The 22,072-nt window shown below is 42.8% G+C and overlaps 1 protein-coding gene across 2 annotated transcripts in view; it reads left to right on the forward strand.

Moving 5' to 3' along the window:
• Positions 1-970: 970 nt before the first annotated feature.
• The window catches only part of yy1b (YY1 transcription factor b), a 57,003-nt gene continuing 35,901 nt past the window's right edge, over positions 971-22,072 (forward strand). The window contains exon 1 of one of the 2 annotated variants that reach the window (XM_060917782.1): positions 971-1,649. In XM_060917782.1, the coding sequence (XP_060773765.1) occupies positions 1,097-1,649 (553 nt within the window). In that variant the 5' untranslated portion in view covers positions 971-1,096. The remainder of the gene's footprint in view (positions 1,650-22,072) is intronic. The other variant, XM_060917783.1, reaches the window with a different exon arrangement.

The following is a 22,072-nucleotide window of genomic DNA, read 5'->3' on the forward strand; positions in this document are numbered from 1 at the left end:
ACGGAAATGGTCGAAAGACTGGTTTTTGAAACGGCGAACGTACGGTCACGTCAACCTCCTCAGAGAACTTCGTCTCAAAGAACCAGAGGACTTCCGTAATTTCCTTAGGATGGATGCCCCATCCTTCGATGAATTATTGGACCTTGTCAAGCCATCGATATTGAAAGAAGACACTGTGATGCGTTCATCTATACCACCAAGTGAACGCTTGTCCATCACACCGAGGTACCTGGCATCTGGAAATTCTTTTGAAGACTTGAAATTCCTGACTGCAACGTCTCCGCAAGCAAAGCCCCCCCCCACACGCATCAATAATTTGACGACTCTTCAAAAAATATCAAAGTGATTTGATATGTCAAAATCTCATCTCATCATCTCTAGCCGCTTTATCCTGTTCTACAGGGTCGCAGGCAAGCTGGAGCCTATCCCAGCTGACTACGGGCGAAAGGCGGGGTACACCCTGGACAATTCGCCAGGTCATCACAGGGCTGACACATAGACACACACAACCATTCACACTCACATTCACACCTACAGTCAATTTAGAGTCACCAGTTAACCTAACCTGCATGTCTTTGGACTGTGGGGGAAACCGGAGCACCCGGAGGAAACCCACGCGGACACGGGGAGAACATGCAAACTCTACACAGAAAGGCCCTCGCTGGCCCCGGGGCTCGAACCCGGACCTTCTTGCTGTGAGGCGACAGCGCTAACCACTACACCACCGTGCCGCCCTGGGTTCAAAATTTTGACGTCAAATTTTTGACATCAAAATTTTGATACAAAATTTTGACGACTTTTTTGAACGTGTATGGGGCCCTTTATTGATGCATTGATATTTATTATTTATTATTTTTGGGTCACTCTCTGTCCATCATGAAACCTGCTGGCAGTGAGCGTTTTTCCTCAAATCTCGCGAGATCTGAAACTAGAGTGGAGAGGCGACGAGATCTCGTTGGGAGACGAAGTGGAGTTATTTGTATTATCGAAGAGAAGAGAAGAGGGAGGGCAGCTGTCGGGTCTCTGAGGGGGTGTGTGTGTGTTGTGTATATGTGTGTATGCAAGCAAGAAAGCTAGCAAGCTGGCGGAATTCAACATGGCATCCGGTGAAACGCTGTATATCGAGACAGACGGCTCGGAGATGCCGGCGGAAATAGTAGAACTTCACGAAATAGAAGTGGAGACAATTCCGGTGGAAACGATTGAGACCACGGTGGTCGGTGGCGACGACGATGATGAGGACGACGACGAGGACGACGACGACGAGCACCAGCCCATGATCGCGCTGCAGCCGCTCGTAACAGACGACCCGAGTCAGGTCCATCATCAGGAGGTGATCCTGGTGCAGACCCGGGAGGAAGTAGTCGGTGGGGATGAGTCCGATTTGCGGACAGACGATGGGTTTGAGGACCAGATCCTCATCCCGGTGCCTGCTCCCGGTTCCGAAGAGGAGTACATCGGACAGACTCTGGTCACGGTAGCCGGGAAGAGTTCCGTGGGCCGGATGAAGAAAGGGGGAAGCGGTGGGAAGAAAGCGGGTAAAAAGACATACCTGAGCGCCGGCGAAGCCACCGGGAGAAAATGGGAGCAAAAACAAGTGCAGATAAAGACGCTCGAAGGCGAATTCTCCGTGACAATGTGGGCGTCGGGTAAGTTTGGCTCTAAGTTTCTCTGCTCCACGGTTTTGTCCGGTTGTTGTTCTCGATACAAAGCGCGGCCTTGCAGGGCGTTGTCTGTTTGCATGCTCTATTTTGACTCACTGTTCCGATAGACTCATGACAGGAGTCTTTTTTTGAGACTTCTGTGCGCGAACATGCCAAGAGTTCGACTCTTGTGTTTTTGTTTTGAAGGGAAGCCATGTTTTTAAGTGGTGCTGGGCGCCGCCATGTTCCCCGAGTCCAGTATGGCGGCCCGAAAACATGGCGATGGTGCGGCCGAACGAAGATGGCGGCGTTTACTGGCGCGAGCGCGCTGCTCGTGTATAGCGTGTAGGCCGCTAGTCAGAAGCTAGCTTGTTAGCATAGGGTTTAATATATGCTACAAAATCATCCTTTACTTTTAAGTCGATAATATTAACGCTGTGGTACAGGTTTTTTTTTCTGTGACTTTTTTTAAATATATAAAACACTTGTGTTAAGGTAACAGGGTTATTTATTTGCCATTTGCGTGTCCGTTTCCGTCAACTTGCACTGTTGTTTGTTAGCTTAGCATAGCACAGCACAGCTTAGCTAGGATACGTTTCACCTTATATAGCTGACTAACCAAATTAGCAACAGCAGCTGTCGGCTAGTACTGATACCCTACATGGTTTGCGTTTTATTCAACCCCTGAGCGATAGAAATTCGTATTTAAAAGTTTTTATTTGGACTTATTAACAGTGCCTTTACTGTAAGGAATCCGTGTGTTTGTCAGTAGTTGAGGCTGAGCTTTGTGCCACAAAGCCTCCGGCATTAATGAATCCGATTTGCCCTGAAATGAATGCAGTATTTCTTAGTTTTCTTGGAGTTTATCGGTTTCGAATCCCACCACATGTTAGGTTTTATGAAGCAATGCTGCAGGTTTAATTTCTGTTTCCTCATCCTGCTGACTTTTTATTTAACCGTCATGCTGATGCTATAAAGTGTGTTGAGAAATAAAGCCAAGCTGCTGCTGTGCCTAGAGCGGCGGCTACGATTATCGACACCTTAACGGTGTTTTGGTCATTTTTGTAAAGGTAGAAAAGGGTTTTTCAGTATGTAAATTGTGCATGAATAATTACTCAAACTTCGACTGGGGAAAGAAAAAAAAAAAGTGAGTTGATACCTGATTACTTGGCATGTCATCACGTGACACCGTTCCACAATTATCGACATCCAGATGATTTATTTAAAAAAAATAATCGGTATATGGTATTAAGTTAACAAAATATAGCTTTTATTTAAAATTTGTTTTACATATATTTAGTACAAAAATATTTTTATATACACTACCGTTCAAAAGTTTGGGGTCACTTTGAAATGTCCTTATTTTTGAAAGAAAAGCACTGTTCTTTTCAATTAAGATCACTTTACACTAATCATAAATCCACTCTATACATTGCTAATGTGGTAAATGACTATTCTAGCTGGTTTTTGGTGCAATATCCCCATAGGTGTATAGAGGCCCATTTCCAGCAACTATTGCCGCTTTTCCACTACAAACGTGGCTGAGTCGAGCTGAGCGGGGCTGTTGGAGTTGCATTTCGACTACAACCGCGCTGAACCGTGCTGGCTGGAAGTGGGTGGACACATTGGGTGGAGTTAGCGAAAGTGGGTGGACGTCACATGATGTCGTTAAGCGGCGCAAACAGTGACATCAGTGAGCTTTTAAGCGGTAGTCTCACGACCCGAATAGTAAACAATAAACATGGAGTCGTTAGTGTTGCTGGTCTTGGTGCTGTGGCTTGTTGTCACCGACAACGCCAACAGATACTGGCAAGAGCGTATACATGAGGCGAGGCGCATAAGGCTTCAGAAATTCTCGTAATTCTTCTTCTTCCGGGTTCACGTTGTTTACAGATCCCAGTGCGCTCGCGGGGCGTGTGTGGGCATGTGAGGACACTCCTCCTCACCAATCAGTGCACAGGGGAGTGTCTGCTCACGCCCCCAGCCTCACTCGGCTCGCTTCAGCCCCACTCCAAAACCGTGCGAGTTTTAGGGGCTAAGCAGGGCTGAAGCGAGCCGAGTCGTGCTGTTCTTTGGTAGTCGAAACGCGAGCCGTGTCGGGCTGAAGTGAGCTGAAAAAGGGTAGTGGAAAAGGGCCATATCACTCCAGTGTTCTAATGGTCCAATGTGTTTGCTCATTGCCTCAGAAGGCTAATGGATGATTAGAAAACCCTTGTACAATCATGTTAGCACAGCTGAAAACAGTTGAGCTCTTTAGAGAAGCTATAAAACTGACCTTCCTTTGAGCAGATTGAGTTTCTGGAGCATCACATTTGTGGGGTCGATTAAATGCTCAAAATGGCCAGAAAAATGTCTTGACTATATTTTCTATTCATTTTACAACTTATGGTGGTAAATAAAAGTGTGACTTTTCATGGAAAACACAAAATCGTCTGGGTGACCCCAAACTTTTGAACGGTAGTGTAGATATCTGGATGTTGGTGTTTTATGTAAATGAGGAAGTAATTCTAATGTTTGTAAATAAATGAACTGGTAATGTTTAACCTGTCAGAAAATCTTTGTTCCACTTTCTAAATATTTTCATAGATCGCATTTTGTTAATCGTTTTGTTGTTGTTTGTATTAATTTGTAGTTTACCAATAAATGTCAACAGGCAATTGACCTTGTAACCGCATGAAAATCCAGGTCAAAGGTCGCATGTCATTCCTCAAACCAAAATATAAAATGTGTACTGATATTGTAATATGTGGTAGATATTTACAACAAACTGCAAAAAAAAAAAAAAATCTGAATGGAAGAGAAAAATCTGAATATTTCAAGCATGTTTTTTTTATTTATATGCGCTCAGAATTGGCGGCACGGTGGTGTAGTGGTTAGCGCTGTCGCCTCACAGCAAGAAGGTCCGGGTTCGAGCCCCGTGGCCGGCGAGGGCCTTTCTGTGCGGAGTTTGCATGTTCTCCCCGTGTCCGTGTGGGTTTCCTCCGGGTGCTCCGGTTTCCCCCACAGTCCAAAGACATGCAGGTTAGGTTAACTGGTGACTCTAAATTGACCGTAGGTGTGAATGTGAGTGTGAATGGTTGTCTGTGTCTATGTGTCAGCCCTGTGATGACCTGGCGACTTGTCCAGGGTGTACCCCACCTTTCGCCCGTAGTCAGCTGGGATAGGCTCCAGCTTGCCTGCGACCCTGTAGAAGGATAAAGCGGCTAGAGATAATGAGATGAGATGCTCAGAATTTAATTCTGGTCTAATTCTATTTACTGCAATAGGATTCCAAATACTCCTATAAACATCCCATTCTGTTATGAATCAGAAAAAAAAATTATTATAAATCACAGCACATTGACACAAAGATCGATCCATAACAGTTTAAATGTCACTTAATTCCACAGGGTGTCGATAATGGTGGGCACCAGTGAAAGTGATCATTATTATCGACACTTCACGTGACTTCTCAAACGCACGTTTAGATACAAAATGGCGACTGTCAAATGAAAGAGTAAGAAATAAAGTAGGGTTCAACAAGGAGATCATGAAACATCGTTAATTTGAGAAGTAAAACCATGTCCATGATCTTTCCACCATGCTTACCTGCGATGATAACGTCTGGGTTTTCCTCAAATTGCCGATCGTGCTAAAAAATTCCATTTCAGGTAACGAGCTGTGTCATCAAACAAGATCAAAAGGTGAGGAGGGTCTTTCAGTTGATTAATTAACCAGTAATAACTCGGCTACAGCACAATCAGGCATATGCATTGTGTTGCAAAAATGGTCAAAATTTGATTAAGCAGTTTCAAGAAGTTGTGATTATTTTTGCTGCCAAATATATTGGGAATATGGTACTGAAAGGTTTTTTTTTTCTTTCTCTCTCTCTTATTCGTACCTACATTTAAAAAAAAAAAACCAGATATATGGAGCCATGTATTGAGGGCCTACGGACACTACATACTCATAATGAAGTTTTATTTATCAATAAATGCCAATGATTATATACAATATTTAATGTAAAATAACCTTTATTTAATAACTTTAAAACAGAACATGTTAAATAAATGCTTATAAATCCATATCAAAATGCCATTATGTATTTCTTAGATCTAACTTAATGACATTATGTTCCCAGCCTATGATTTAGTATTAAGTAAATTAAATACTCAGTATTTAAATTAAAATTCATTTTTAAAATTACACATTTCTGGATCAAGCTGAAAGGTAAAGGCATTGTAGACTTGTAGGAAGTGCTGTAGTTCTGTACATAATACCCCATATGTGCACAAAATACATCATTCATACAGGAATTATTTAGTGATTAAAAAAAAAAGCTTATTTACATATCTTTATGTAGGTGGATGTGAGATAAGGCAACTGCCATTGTAAATACAGAATGCATGTTTACTACTGATGTTAAATAATGGGAACAAGCTCAGTGAAGCTTTGGACCTACGGACACTACAAGTAGCCCATGTTATTCAGGGTTAGATCTTAAGGTTTTTCTGCACTAGCCAGCTGGGCTAGTGGCTTGCAAATTGCACTAGCCCGCTATTTTAAGCCCAATTCCTGTGACAATTGAAAGAATTTTAAATACTAAACAATGAACAAGTTGAAACAACAGAAGCTCCCAATTCAGTGTAACAAAACCAGTACTTTATTCAATCCATTATGGTTCTCATATGTGACTTTGTGTTTCAAACCATAATTGTCACTTTGAAGTATAAAAGAGGTAGTCATTGCTTACAGTTAAGTAGACTAGTACATGTAGTAATCTCGCAAAATGGACTAGAACTGAAATCATTCAGTTGCCTTAGACTGGAAAAAAACATAGCAAATTCTTATAGAAATGGACTAGAACTGAAATCATAAACTTATCTTGGACTAGAAAAGAACATGACTAATTCTTGTACAAGTAAACATTCCATACAAAAAATATTCATTAATATTCATTAATATTCATTAATTGTGCACATACATGTAGCAATACTGTCAGGAATATGTTTGTAGCAATACAAACATAAATGAGATCTAATGGGAACATAGGAAGATACAAGTACATGATGGCAGTCAACTGAGCCTCACCCTAACCCTAGTAATGTTCAGCAACAATGCATTACACCATGTACAATAAATAGAATGAGCTAAAAGATTTTGTATCAGATTTTGCGTGATTCAAGATGGCCACACCCATGTCAAGTTATTGCACTAGCCAACACGGGCTAGTAGCAGAGATTTTGCACTAGCCCGTGGCTATCTGCACTAGCCACGGGCTAGCGGGCTAGTGTTAAGATCTAACCCTGTTATTTTTACTGATTTTATAACAATTTATGTTGACTGATGTGAGATTTGACAACTAGCACTGTAGACTAAAAACAGGCAGCACTACAGTGCTAATCATATGACTCAAAATGTTAGTTTATTTTGTTTGCTCTCGTATTAAATAATTTTCATTAAATTGACACTCATACCATTACTGTCCTTTCATTGTATAATCATTCGCTCATATATATAAAATTGTTTTACTTATTTGTAACAAAATTGGTGAATTTTATGGGAGAAATATGGGTAAATCACTGAATAATAGGAACGAGAATGCTTGGGGCCTACGGACAGTACAAACAAGTATTCAAGTTTTATCACTGTATGTATTAATCCAATTTATGTTGAGTGCTTATGTTTGATAAAAGTATCCAACAGCAAATAGCAATATGCCAATAATTATGAAGCATGGCATCCATTCTATGATTTAGTACCAGGCCTACGGACACTACAGATTTCAAAATTACATGGGTTCAGGAAGGGCGGCACGGTGGTGTAGTGGTTAGCGCTGTCGCCTCACAGCAAGAAGGTCCGGGTTCGAGCCCCGGGGCCGGCGAGGGCCTTTCTGTGTGGAGTTTGCATGTTCTCCCCGTGTCCGCGTGGGTTTCCTCCGGGTGCTCCGGTTTCCCCCACAGTCCAAAGACATGCAGGTGAATGGTTGTTCAGATAATGAGATGAGATGGGTTCAGGATCAGGTGACAAGACCTAGTATTTGTAAGCAATCGGATAACTACTGATTTCACACACGAGAGACATCATATGCTTGCTTATAAATTACATTTTGCTGATACAGTGCTGAGCGTAAATGAGTACACCCCCCTTTGAAAAGTAACATTTTAAACAATATCTCAATGAACACAGTTTCCAAAATGTTGACATGACAAAGTTTAATATAACATCTGTTTAACTTATAACATGAAAGTAAGGTTAATAATATAAACTTAGATTAGGGCTGCTCGATATTGGAAAAAATCAATATCGCGATTTTTTCAGTAAATATCGATATCGCGATTTTTAAAACGATATTTATACACCTTTTTTTAAAGCCCTGATCATCAACACCTGAGGCACCGGGCCACATTTTTATAGTACAGGCCTCATAGGCTACCTGTCAACCCTTCCCGTTGTACCCTGAAACGCCTTTTACTTAAACTATTTACTGTGCAAGCGCGTACTTTGCATAGGTCCTATCGCCTGCACAAGGCTCACGTTCTCCTCACTCAACATTTCCGATCACAGAGTTTGGAGCCAGCGCTGGTATTACCAGTGATTACTGCGTAACGTCCACACTGGCTCGTAGCCAGCCAAGGATAAAATCTCTCTCTCACACACACACTACAACGTAAGCTTGTGTGTTGTTAAGACACCAACATTAAAACACGCACACACACGGACTGGCCATTGGGAGTAGCGGGAGTTTGTGGGCCGGCGGAGAAAAAAAAAAAAGTTGCGCGCTGGCCTTTAATATGATAAGCAATGTTAACAGTTTCTTAAAGAAACTGTTAACATTGCTTATCATATTAAAGGCCAGCGCGCAACTGTAATAAACAATGTTAACAGTTTGTTAAAGAAACTGTTAACATTGCTTATCATATTAAAGGCCAGCGCGCAACTGTTTTGTTTTTTTCTCCGCCAGCCCACGCTGAACCACCGGGAAAACTCCCGCTACTCCCGATGGCCAGTCCGTGTGAACACGCACAATATAGAGACAAGTCCTTAAGAATTAACATACATGAAAATAGCTCAGCGGCATGTAAACATTCCCTGAAAGTGTAGGTGGCACTGCGGCTAGATGCTCCGTGAAATGGCACAAGGCAAACACCATGCGTCGCTCAGTCAACAGACAAAATCCACGAACCCAGTAGTCCTCCTGCTACTGTGGGTTAGTGTTCTGTGGCCAAAAACACCCTACGCACAGTCATTCCAAAACATCCCCACTAGTTGCAGGTTATGTCTCAAATACAGATATGCGTTGTGGATTAAGCGATCTATTTTCAAGCATCAGGCTTCTCTTCCTTCATCTTCCAAACGTGGACTCCGCTATCTTTTTGGCATGTCAGCATTGAAATACCATTTGCAGAGATATTTCACTCGAAAAGTAAAAGCAACACATGATTAGGGCTACATGATTAGCAGGGGGACACCGTTTTAAGCGCACGGAATTTTAAAAACAATGTAATTACATCTGAGTCCGTCTACATCGCGCAATAAACCCGTCCTTAGCAGAACCTACTTCAAAGCATGATGCGAGCTGCAGATGCACAAGTCAAAATCAAATGAACCCAAGTAAACATGCCGCGGCAGGCAACATTAATAACCAAATTGCCTTACCTTAAAACGCTGCCTTGACCACAGGACGACTCGCAATTATTCCACTTAAATCCACACGGTTTAACACATCTAACACAGCTAGCAAGCTGGATATGTGCTAATATTGTTGTGCTTGTTTTCTTCCGTAGATGCCATTTTTACATTACCCAGTCCCACATCCAAAAATATGACGTAAATATATGTTAATTGTATTATTATAACTATTAGCAAGCAAATCAAACAACATATTAAGAAATCAATATATCGAATCACCCGACACGTATGAAAACAGAAGAATTGATTTTTTACTGTTGCGGAGATATCGCGGGAGTAGAATGGATGACGTATGCAAGGCTACGGTGTGCCTTAGGGGACAGAAGGGTTCGTTTTACCTTACTGTCACGTCAATGTTATTGTTGTTTTATTGCCATTGTAGAAATATTGTGCACGTCCCTTTCGACAAATGACAAAAAATCGTTTCATATCGATATTATGAATTTTGATATCGTTTGACACCAATATCGATATCGCGATAAAAATACGATATATTGCACAGCTCTAACTTAGATTACACATTTTTTCAGTTTTACTCAAATTAGGGTGGTGCAAAAATGAGTACACCCCACAACAAAAACTACTACATCTAGTACTTTGTATGGCCTCCATGATTTTTAATGACAGCACCAAGTCTTCTAGGCATGGAATGAACAAGTTGGCGACGTTTTGCAACATCAATCTTTTTTTCCATTCTTCAACAATGACCTCTTTTAGTGACTGGATGCTGGATGGAGAGTGATGCTCAACTTGTCTCTTGAGAATTCCTCAAAGAAAATAATTTCTTTCCACCACAAAGGTGAAGGCTACAAGAAGATCAGCAAAGCTTTACTTATCAGTCAGAATACTGTAGAAAAAGTGGTACAAAAATTTAAAGATGGAACTGCAACCATCTCACAGAGACGTCCAGGTCGTCCACGGAAGTTAACACCTCGACAGGAGCGTCTTCTGATGAGAAAGGTTGAAGAAAATCAGCATGCAAGTTCACTGCAATTATCTAAAGAAGTAGAAAGCCAAACTGGGGTGACTATTTCCCGTGACACAATACGGCGTACACTGCAGAGGAATGGCATGCATGGATGCCGTCCATGAAAGAAGCCTCTCCTAAAGCCCAGGCACAAAAAAGCCCGCCTAGAGTTTGCCAGGGCCCATGCTGACAAAGATGAAGACTACTGGGACTCTATACTCTGGAGTGATGAGACCAAGATAAATGTTTTTGGAACTGATGGCTTCAAAACTGTATGGCGTCGCAAAGGTGAGGAATAGAAAGAAAAATGCACGGTGCCTACAGTGAAACGTGGTGGTGGCAGTGTCCTTATGTGGGGCTGCATGAGTGCTGCTGGTGTCGGGGAGCTGCATTTCATTGATGGCATCATGAATTCACAGATGTATTGCTCTATACTGAAAGAGAAGATGCTACCATCACTCCGTGCCCTTGGCCATTGTGCACTTTTCCAACATGACTAAACACACATCTAAGGCCACTGTTGGATTTCTGAAGAAGAACAGGGTGAAAGTGATTCAGTGGCCAAGTATGTCTCCTGATCTGAACCCAATCGAACACCTATGGGGAATTCTGAAGAGACAAGTTGAGCATCACTCTCCATCCAGCATCCAGTCACTAAAAGAGGTCATTGTTGAAGAATGGAAAAAGATTGATGTTGCAAAATGTCGCCAACTTGTTCATTCCATGCCTAGAAGACTTGGTGCTGTCATTAAAAATCATGGAGGCCATACAAAGTACTAGATGTAGTAGTTTTTGTTGTGGGGTGTACTCATTTTTGCACCACCCTAATTTGAGTAAAACTGAAAAATGTGTAATCTAAGTTTATATTATTAACCTTACTTTCACGTTATAAGATAAACAGATGTTATATTAAAGGAACAGTCCACTGTACTTCCATAATGAAATATGCTCTTCTCTGAATTGAGACGAGCTGCTCCGTACCTCTCCGAGCTTTGCGCGAGCTTTGCTCCGAGCTTTGCGCGACCTCCCAGTCAGTCAGACGCAGTCAGACGCGCTATCACTCCTGTTAGCAATGTAGCTAGGCTCAGTATGGCCAATGGTATTTTTTGGGGCTGTAGTTAGATGCGACCAAACTCTTCCACGTTTTTCCTGTTTACGTAGGTTTATATGACCAGTGATATGAAACAAAGTTCAGTTACACAAATTGAAGCGTAGCGATTTTCTATGCTATGGAAAGTCCGCACTATAATGACAGGCATACTAACACCTTCTGCGCGCTTCGGCAGCGCATTGATACCTTCACTCCTCTTCGGGCATGGCCAGGCGGGCGAATGCCCTGATCCGTCCGCCCTGTCTAAAAAAAAAAAAAATGGTACAACTCCGAGTGAAGGTATCAATGCGCTGCCGAAGCACGCAGAAGGTGTTAGTACGCCTGTCATTATAGTGCAGACTTTCCATAGCATAGAAAATCGCCACGTTTCAATTTGTGTAACTGAACTTTGTTTCATATCACTGGTCATATAAACCTATGTAAACAGGAAAAACGTGGAAGAGTTTGGTCGCATCTAACTACAGCCCCAAAAAATACCATTGGCCATACTGAGCCTAGCTACATTGCTAACAGGAGTGACCGCGCGTCTGACTGCGTCTGACTGACTGGGAGGTCGCGCAAAGCTCGGAGAGGTACGGAGCAGCTCGTCTCAATTCAGAGAAGAGCATATTTCATTATGGAAGTACGGTGGACTGTTCCTTTAAACTTTGTCTTGTCAACGTTTTGGAAATTGTTTGTGTTCATTGAGAGATTGTTTAAAATGTTACTTTTCAAAGGGGGTGTACTCATTTACGCTCAGCACTGTATCTTACACTTTAGTCTTTTAGTTTTTGTCAGAAAATATATCATGCAAAATGACGCTCAACACATGATTTTCATTTTTAAATTTTTTTTTAATAATACTGTGACATGAGAAAAATATGAACAAAAAAATAAATGTGATGAAACATGAATTTTACTAATATTTGCAATTAATTTAAACTTTTTTTTTTTTACATTTAAAATATCGGGCGGCACGGTGGTGTAGTGGTTAGCACTGTCGCCTCACAGCAAGAAGGTCCGGGTTCGAGCCCTGTGGTCGGCGAGGGCCTTTCTGTGCGGAGTTTGCATGTTCTCCCCGTGTCCGCGTGGGTTTCCTCCGGGTGCTCCGGTTTCCCCCACAGTCCAAAGACATGCAGGTTAGGTTAACTGGTGACTCTAAATTGACCGTAGGTGTGAATGTGAGTGCGAATGGTTGTCTATGGCTACGTTTACATTAGACCGTATCTGTCTCGTTTTCTTCGCAGATGCACTGTCTGTTTACATTAAACCGCCTGGAAACGCCGGGAAACGGGAATCCGCCAGGGTCCACGTATTCAATCCAGATCGTGTCTCGTCCGGTGCTGTGTAAACATTGAGAATACGCGGATACGCTGTGCTGAGCTCTAGCTGGCGTCGTCATTGGACAACATAACTGTGACATCCACCTTCCTGATTCGCTGGCGTTGGTCATGTGACGCGACTGCTGAAAAACGGCGCGGACTTCCGCCTTGTATCACCTTTCATTAAAGAGTATAAAAGTATGAAAATACTGCAAATACTGATGCAAATACTGCCCATTGTGTAGTTATGATTGTCTTTAGGCTTGCCATCCTTCCACTTGCAAGTGGTAAGTGATATGCGCTGGGATCACACACACAGCAGCTCAGTCCCGAATCACAGCTTGTTCACTTCACTCGTGTGCTCTGTGAGCTGCGCAGGGCCGGAGTGCGCACCCTCCAGAGGGCACTCGCTGTTCAGGGCGGAGTGATTTGGAGCGCAGGATGCCTGCGGAGCCGAGCGTATCCGTGTATTGGCGTTGCTATGTGCACGCAAATCGTGTATTGGTGTTGCTGTGTGCACGCTAATCGTTTTAAAAACGTTAATCTGATGATCCGCTGATACGGTCTAATGTAAACATGGGCTATGTGTCAGCCCTGTGATGACCTGGCGACTTGTCCAGGATGTACCCCGCCTTTCGCCCGTAGTCAGCTGGGATAGGCTCCAGCTTGCCTGCGACCCTGTAGAACAGGATGAAGCAGCTCCAGATAACGAGATGAGATTTAAAATATCAATAAATAGCAAGTACAACATTTATATCAAATTTATGATAAATTTGGATCACATAATTAATCATAACTTTGGACTCGATTGATCGATTTCCAAAATTTTTTCAGGGATTTTGGATCCAATATAGTTACATAATTTCCATTACTCTTCATGATGGACAAGCAAACTCATATGATGTAGGATACAGATACTCGATACTAACAGTGATTGGTACACCTGATTGTGCTGTAGCCGCCTGCTGTAACTGAAACTCAGCTTTGTAAAAAAATTTTATTGGTAAATCTGAAAAGGTGTTGATAATTACAGACTGTCGATAATTGTAGCCGTGGTGCTATATGACTCGGTTCATTTTCAACAATATCAAGATCCTCGAGCCAAAATATAAAATGTCTACTCGTATTGTAATATCCATCCGTCCATCCATTATCTGTAGCCGCTTATCCTGTTCTACAGGATCGCGGACAAGCTGGAGCCTATCCCAGCTGACTACGGGCGAAAGGCGGGGTACACCCTGGACAAGTCGCCAGGTCATCACAGGGCTGACACATAGACACAGACAACCATTCACACACACATTCACACCTACGGTCAATTTAGGCCAAGTTTACATTAGACCGTATCTGTCTCGTTTTCTTCGCGGATGCACTGTCCGTTTACATTAAACCGCCTGGAAACGCCGGGAAACGGGAATCTGCCAGCGTCCACGTATTCAATCCAGATCGTGTCTCGTCCGGTGCTGTGTAAACATTGAGAATACGCGGATACGCTGTGCTGAGCTCTAGCTGGCGTCTCATTGGACAACGTCACTGTGACATCCACCTTCCTGATTCGCTGGCGTTGGTCATGTGATGCAATTGCTGAAAAACGGCGCGGACTTCCGCCTTGTATCACCTTTCATTAAAGAGTATAAAAGTATGAAAATACTGCAAATACTGATGCAAATACTGCCCATTGTGTAGTTATGATTGTCTTTAGGCTTGCCATCCTTCCACTTGCAAGTGGTAAGTGATGTGCGCTGGGATCACACACACAGCGGCTCAGTCCCGAATCATGGCTTGTGCGCTTCACTCGCGCGCTCTGTGAGCTGCGCAGGGCCGGAGTGCGCACCCTCCAGAGGGCACTCGCTGTTCAGGGCGGAGTGATTTGGAGAGCAGGATGCCTGCAGAGCCGAGCGTATCCGCGTATTGGTGTTCCTATGTGCATGCGAATCGTGTATTGGCGTTGCTGTGTGCACACTAATCGTTTTAAAAACGTTAATCTGATGATCCGCTGATACGGTCTAATGTAAACCCCACCTTAGAGTCACCAGTTAACCTAACCTGCATGTCTTTGGACTGTGGGGGAAACCGGAGCACCCGGAGGAAACCCACGCGGACACGGGGAGAACGTGCAAACTCCGCACAGAAAGGCCCTCACCGGGTGTTGGGCTTGAACCCAGGACCTTCCTGCTGTGAGGCAACAGTGCGAACCACTACACCACTGTGCCACCTCTCTGAATATTTCAAATATGTAAAATTTTTTTTAAGTATGCTTGGAATTTAATTCTGGTCTATTTATTGCAGTAGGATTCCAAATACTCTCTAGACATTCCATTCTGTTATGAATCAGAAAAAAATATATAAATCAGTTTTTTTTGGTTTGTTTGGTTTTTTTGGACACAGATCGAGTCATAACAGTTGTAAATGTCACTTAATTCCACAGGGTGTCAATAATGGTGGACACCGGTGAAAGTGATCACTATTATCGACACCTCACGTGACTTCTCAAACACGCGTTTAGATACAAAATGGCGGCTGTCAAATGAAAGAGTAAGAAACAAAGTAGGGTGCGACAAGGAGATCATGAAATATCAGTGAATTTGATAAGTAAAAACATGTCCATGATCTTTCCACCATGCTTACCTGCGATGATAACGTCCGGGTTTTCCTCAAATTGCTGATCATGCTAAAAAAAAATTCCGTCTCGGGTAACAAGCTGCGTCATCAGACAAGATCAAAGGGCGCGGAGGGTCTTTCAGTTGATTGATTAACCAATAACTTCTAACTGAAATTCACCTTTGTAAAAATTTTATTTATTTATTGATAAATCTGAAAAGGTGTTGATGATAATTGTAGCCGCTGCTCAAGTTATATAATCAGTCAAGCCAATCATGTGCCAGCAGCACAATGTTTTAAATAAATAAAATAATGTAGATACAGGCCAAGAGCTTCAGTTCATGTTCACATCAGAATGAAGAAAAAAGTTCTCTCTTTCGACTTTCATCATGGCATAGATGTTGGTGCCAAAATGGCTGGTTTTGAGTGTTTCAGAAACTGCTGATCTCCTGTGATCTTCACACACGAGAGTCTCTAGAGTGTAAAAAAAGAAAGGGGGGGAAAAAACCCCACCCCATCCTGTGCGCGGAGTGTCTGCAGGCTGAAACACCTTGTTGATAAGAGAGATCAGAGGAGCATGACCAGACTAGTTTGAGCTGACAGGAAGTCTGTAGTTAGGATTTCAGATATCGGAAAATGATTTTTAGATCTCAAATCGTAACTCTGTACAACTGTGGTGAGCAGAAGATTCAAAGATTCTTTGTCAATTCACTGTATATCCAGGACATGTAGGAGAATCGAAATGCCGTTTCTCTCTCACCTTACTTGTAAAAAAAACATATAAAGATTACACAAAAAAGAGGAAACAAAATTAAGAAAAACAATATATATAGATAAAAATACACTCTAAAATCAAACAATGTACAAAATAGCCGTAGTGCAAATACATATGTTGTTTACCAGCTGAGAGGTCCGTATGGTGAAATACCGTGACCGAGGTCTTGAAAGTACTGAGCGAGGTCACGGTATTTCACCATACTGACCGACCTTAAGCTGGTAAATAATATATTTTATTTTTTTCTTTACCAAATTCTAACAGAAAACGAGAGCGCCCAAAAGGGAAAACCGAGCCTAGCCGCCATTTTGAATCCTCATTCACGGCTGTAATGCAAATGGCTTCCTCCTCGGTATACAAGTGCACTTCCATGGCAGGAAAAAAACCAACTACATTTTGCTGCCTATGTAGTCCCCTATTTATACAAATAGGAGTCATTCAGGATTCAGCCATGTTTTTGCTCGGCGTTAGCAACAGTTACAGGTTTTTAGCTTTCTCCTGAAATGTTTTCTTTTATTTCATCTTCCTCAGGGTCGTAAAACTCGCTTTCGCTGTGAACACTGTCGTTATCGCTATTAATGCTATTCTCCTGAGAAATGCTGGCAAAAATTTATAAGATTTTTGATAATCTTATAAATAAATCTTATAAAAAAAGATAAATGTTGACACAAAATGCTGCTATGTTTGTTGTGAACGAGCGAGTCGCCAGAGGTCCATAACCGGGGTCCGTACCGTAGGATACGGACCTGCTCACCAGCCAATCAGAGCACAGGATTTGATGCAAACCGCACCGCAAAAAATAAATGTTGTTTACTAGCTGGAAGGTCTTTTATCGTGAAATACCGTGGCCGAGGTCTTGAAAGTACTGAGCGAGGCCCTCTGGGTCGAGGTCAGTATTCAAGGCCGAGGTCACAGTGTTTCACCATACGGACCGACCTAAAGCTGGTAAATAATATTTATTTTTTTCTTTGCCAAATTCTAACAGAAAACGAGAGCGCCCGAAAGGGAAAACCGAGCGGAAGCGAGCCGCTATTTTAAATCCTCATTCACAGCTGTAATGCAAATGGCTTCCTCCTCGATATACAAGTGCACTTCCATGGCAGGAAAAGAACTACATTTTGCTGCCTATGTAGTCCCCTATTTATACAAAACTGAGTCATTCAGGATTCAGCCATGTTTTTGTTCGGCGTTAGCAACAGTTAGAGGTTTTTAGCTTTCTCCTGAAATGTTTTCTTTTATTTCTTCTTCCTCAGGGTAGTAAAACTCGCTTTCGCTGTGAAGACTGTCGTTATCGCTATCCATGCTGTAAAATTAATGCTATTCTCCTGAGAAATGCTGGCAAAAATTTATAAGATTTTTGGTAATCTTATAAATAAATCTTGTAAAAAAAGATAAATGTTGATAAAAATTGCTACTACGTTTGTTGTTGCTGTGAACGAGCGAGTTGCCAGAGGTCCATAACCGGGGTCCATAACTGGGGTCCATACCATAGGATACGAGCCTGCTCACCAGCCAATCAGAGCGCGGGATTTGATTGAAACCAGACCGCGAAAAAAATAAAGTACAATATCTTATGCTAGCCGCACACTACGCCGATCCACGCGGTACCGAACCGACCCATTTCAGAGCCGACTCCCGACAGGGCACGCACATATCCCCGACTAACTCACGACTGTTGACGAGTGCAGTCGCGATTGAAGCGACACCAAACGAGATTATGCGAACTAAGCATCATAACAAACATTCCGCTAAATATCACGTGACAACTTAATAGCTTTGTGATTGGCTATTGGATATAGTTACTGTTAAATCCAACACTTGAAGATGCTACAGGCTGAATTACAAATGATACAACATGGAATATGTAGCGCACTATCTAGGCTGCATGAGCTATTATTTCCAACCTTAAATAGTGCGCTTATATAGGGGAGTTAAAGAGATTTGGAATTCAGCCACACAACTTGAGCAGAGTGGCTTTCCAGCCCACTGTGCCTATGGATAAAGCTTCAGTCTATGGAATTACAGTATATACCTGCATTAGGTGCTACCAACACGTATTTCTCGCGCTAGAAATTGTGTTTAATGATGTCACGTGTTATATGCGAAAGATATGATTGGCTATTGCTAGCGACTCTCGCCGATCAGTCTGGCTCCCGATTAGTTTTTCGAATCGGCTGTGAGATGAGTCGGTACCATCGAAAACTAGTCTTTACGCCTGACTCGCGACTTCAGTTGGCTCGGTACGCTGAAAATCGGCGTAGTGTGCGGCTAGTTTAACGGAGAAGGTGCTAGGAGAGCAGCTTATAAGGCGTATATGAACAGTAGTGCAAATGAGCAATAGCTGCAGATACAGCAGTAATGCTAATGTTTGTGGTGTGATGTGCAAACGGATGAGAGTTTCTTGTGCGAATGAATGTGTTCCAGACCAGGGGTAAGGGGTAGGTAGTGGACAGAGTTCAGCATCCTGACAGCCTGGTGGATGAAGCTGTTTAGCAGTCTTGTGGAGCAGGCCCGGAGGCTCTGGTACCTTTTCCCTGAGGGCAGGAGGCTGAAGAGTGAGTGTGAAGGGTGGGAGGTATCACCAGCAATGCTGATGGCTCTGCGGGTGAGACGGGAGTGATAGATGTCTGAATGTCAGAATATCAGAATGACAACACGTCAAACTTTGAGGTAGATGGACAACAGCAGCAGAAGACGATATCAGGTTCCACTCCTGTTAGCCAAGAACAATAATCTGAGGCTCTCATGGTCACACGCACAGAAATTGGACAGTTGATTTCATCCCCCCGTCCAGTTTCAGTGAATCTGTGTACCAACATCCATGCCACAATCAAAGATCATGCTTTTTTTTTTTTTCATTCTGACGTTGAATGTAAATATTACCTGAACCTTTTGACCTGTATCTGCCTGGTCATTTATTCCATCCATCCATTATCTGTAGCCGCTTATCCTGTGCAGGGTCGCGAGCAAGCTGGAGCCTATCCCAGCTGACTATGGGCGAGAGGCGGGGTACACCCTGGACAAGTCGCCAGGTCATCGCAAGGCCGACACATAGAGACAAACAACCATTCACGCTAACATTCACACCTACGGTCAATTTAGAGCCACCAATTAACCTAACCTGCATGCCTTTGGACTGTGGGGGAAACTGGAGCACCTGGAGGAAACCCATGAGGAGAACTTGCAAAGAAAGGCCACTGGGCTTGAACTAGGGCTGTGCCGATAGACGATGCCATCGTCCATCGACGATGGTGGTCATCCATCACCATCGTGATACCACGCCCCCTCCTGTCATAAACATGCATATACGGTATCATCTGGGCCTATTTAACCTAAAAAGTTAGTTTTTTGTTAGTTTAGTTAGTTAGTTTTGTTTAATATATAAATATATTATATAACATATATAAATACATAATTATATAAATAATTATAAAGTAATATCCTATTACCGCTTGTTCACGTAGGCTATGGTGCAGGGATGTGCTAGTGAACATAACATGTGGTTACACAAATGCAGTATGCTACTAATAATAAATTTCAACTTCATTTTTTAGCCTACACTATACTTTTAATGTAAAAATTGTCATGTTGTTCAAACAAATAGCCACTATTAACGACTTCAGTCGGGAAATATTGCACCTTATCAAACGTCAGTGAAGCGCAGACTTCGGCAGAAGTCAAATAACTTTAATCTGGTAAATAGGCCTACTTTCAGACACAAAATGGTCCACTCTAAGCCATAATGTCAAACCAAAGGGAAGAATGAAGGTGATTCTGATAAATGTAAAGACAGTAAAAAAAACAATATTAAATCATGATTTTAAAAGCTGGTGCAATAATTCAAACACTAATAAATTGGAAAAATTAGCGCGTTCAAGTGCGCACTAAAGGCCGAAACGCATCTTCAATTGATATGGTGTAAATAAACAATGAGTAATAGCTTAAGTGTGGTTTCTTCTCATAGTTTGAATACTAGTCTTTCATTGTTAGAGCAGATTAATATCTTGCCGTGATCAGTGAGTGCTCGGGGAGGTTCATTTCCACCTGCGCTTTGCGCAGCTCATTTCTCCGAAGCCAGCTGTGCGCAAACGCAGTGTTGACTGCTCGGCAAACTCCAAACGCTCGGTCTGTACTGGCCCTCTGTTGCGCAAGCGAGTTGGTTATGGCCAGGTTCAAATTGTGCCCAAAACAACTTAACCACGGCCATTTCAATTGCCTGATGGCGGTGACAATATTCGCCCCGTTGTTATACAGGCGATCTTTTTCTCCTCTGTTTTCCATTCAGCAAGTGTCTCGCGCATTGCGTCTTCTAAATTGTCCGCTGAATGTGTCTCTGGCATGAAACTCGTCTGCAGGCATTTGGACTGCATTGCCCACTCTCGGTCCACATAACATACGGTAGCTGACATATAGGGCATCATGTTACAGCTGGACCACATATCCGTTATCAAGACCAAATATTCCACATCACCTAGCGCTTTTTTTTTCTTTACGTGCCAAAGCCTCGGATGAGTATCTAATACTTTTTAATAATAATAATATATTTAATAACGTGGTATTAAAATCCCCCCCGCCCACGATATGATCGTCCATCACGATGTTTGCACTGTAAACATCGTCGATGCCAATTAAGGGGACATCGCACAGCCCTAGCTTGAACCCAGAATCTTCTTGCTGTGAGGTGACTGTGCTAACCATTACATCACTGTGCCGCCTGGTTATCGTTCTGTCTATCAACTGCGGTTAGTATACGCCGATCAACCATAACATTAAAAGCACTTGCCTAATATTTAGGTCCCTTGTGCTGCCAAAGTAGCTCTGACCTGTTGAAGCATGGACTCTACAACACCTCTGAAGGTGCTCTGTAGTATCTGGTATCAGTATATTTACAGCAGATCCTTTTAAGTCCTGTAAGTCGTGAAATGAAGTTGGACAAGCAAGTCCAAAAGTCCCACAGATGCTTGATCGGATTGAGATCCGGGGAATTTGGAGGCCAAGTCAAGACCTTGGCCATGTTCCTCAAGCCATTCTTGAACAATTTTTGCAGTGTGTCAGGGAGCATTATCCTGCTGAAAGAGGCCACTGTGGTTATGGAATACAGTTGCCATGAAGGGGTGTACTCGGTCTGCAACAATGTTCGGGTAGAATTTTTCTATGTCAAATATGGCATTATATGAATGCCAAGGCCCAAGATTTCCCAGCAGAACATTGCCCAGAGCATCACACTGCCTTTGCCGGCTTGCCTTCTTCCAGTAGTGCATCCTGGTGCCACCTGTTCCTCAGGTAAGCGAGGCACATGCACCTGGTCATTGACATGTTGTATAAGAAAACATGATTCTCAGACTGTCGCCTTCTTCCATTGCTCCATGATCCAATTCTGATTTTCGTGTGCCCATTGTAGGCACATTTAGTGAAGGATAGGGGTCAGCATGGGCACTCTGGCTGGTCTGTGACTACACAGCAAGCTACAGTGTATTCAGACACCTTTCTGTCATAGCCAGCATTAACCTTTTCAGCAGTGTGTGCTACAGCAGTTCTTCTGTGGGCTCAGACAAGAAGATGGACGAGCCTGCGTCTCCCACGCACATGGCCTTAGGCACCCATGACTTAGTCACCGGTTGTCCTTGTTGTACCACTTTTAGTAGGTACTAACCACTGCATACCAGGAACAGCCCACAAAACCTGCTGTTTTGGAGATGCTCCGACCCAGTCATCTAGCCACCAAAACTTGGTCTTGTCACAGTCGCTCAGATCCTTACACTTGTCTGTTTTTCCTGCTTCCAACACAGCAACTTCGAGAACCGACTCTTCACTCGCTGCTTAATATATCCCACCCATTGACTGGTGCCATTGTAATAAGATAATCAGTGTGTGCACTCTTTCTAACCCTTTCATGCACAAGGACCACTAATAGATGACTTGCAACCACATGATGAAAATGTGCCATGTCATGAGCGTCCGCTATGATGGTGGATATACAAAGCAACTAGGCTGGCAGCCGCT

Source organism: Neoarius graeffei, chromosome 3, assembly GCF_027579695.1.
Source record: "Neoarius graeffei isolate fNeoGra1 chromosome 3, fNeoGra1.pri, whole genome shotgun sequence".
NCBI lineage: Eukaryota > Metazoa > Chordata > Actinopteri > Siluriformes > Ariidae > Neoarius > Neoarius graeffei.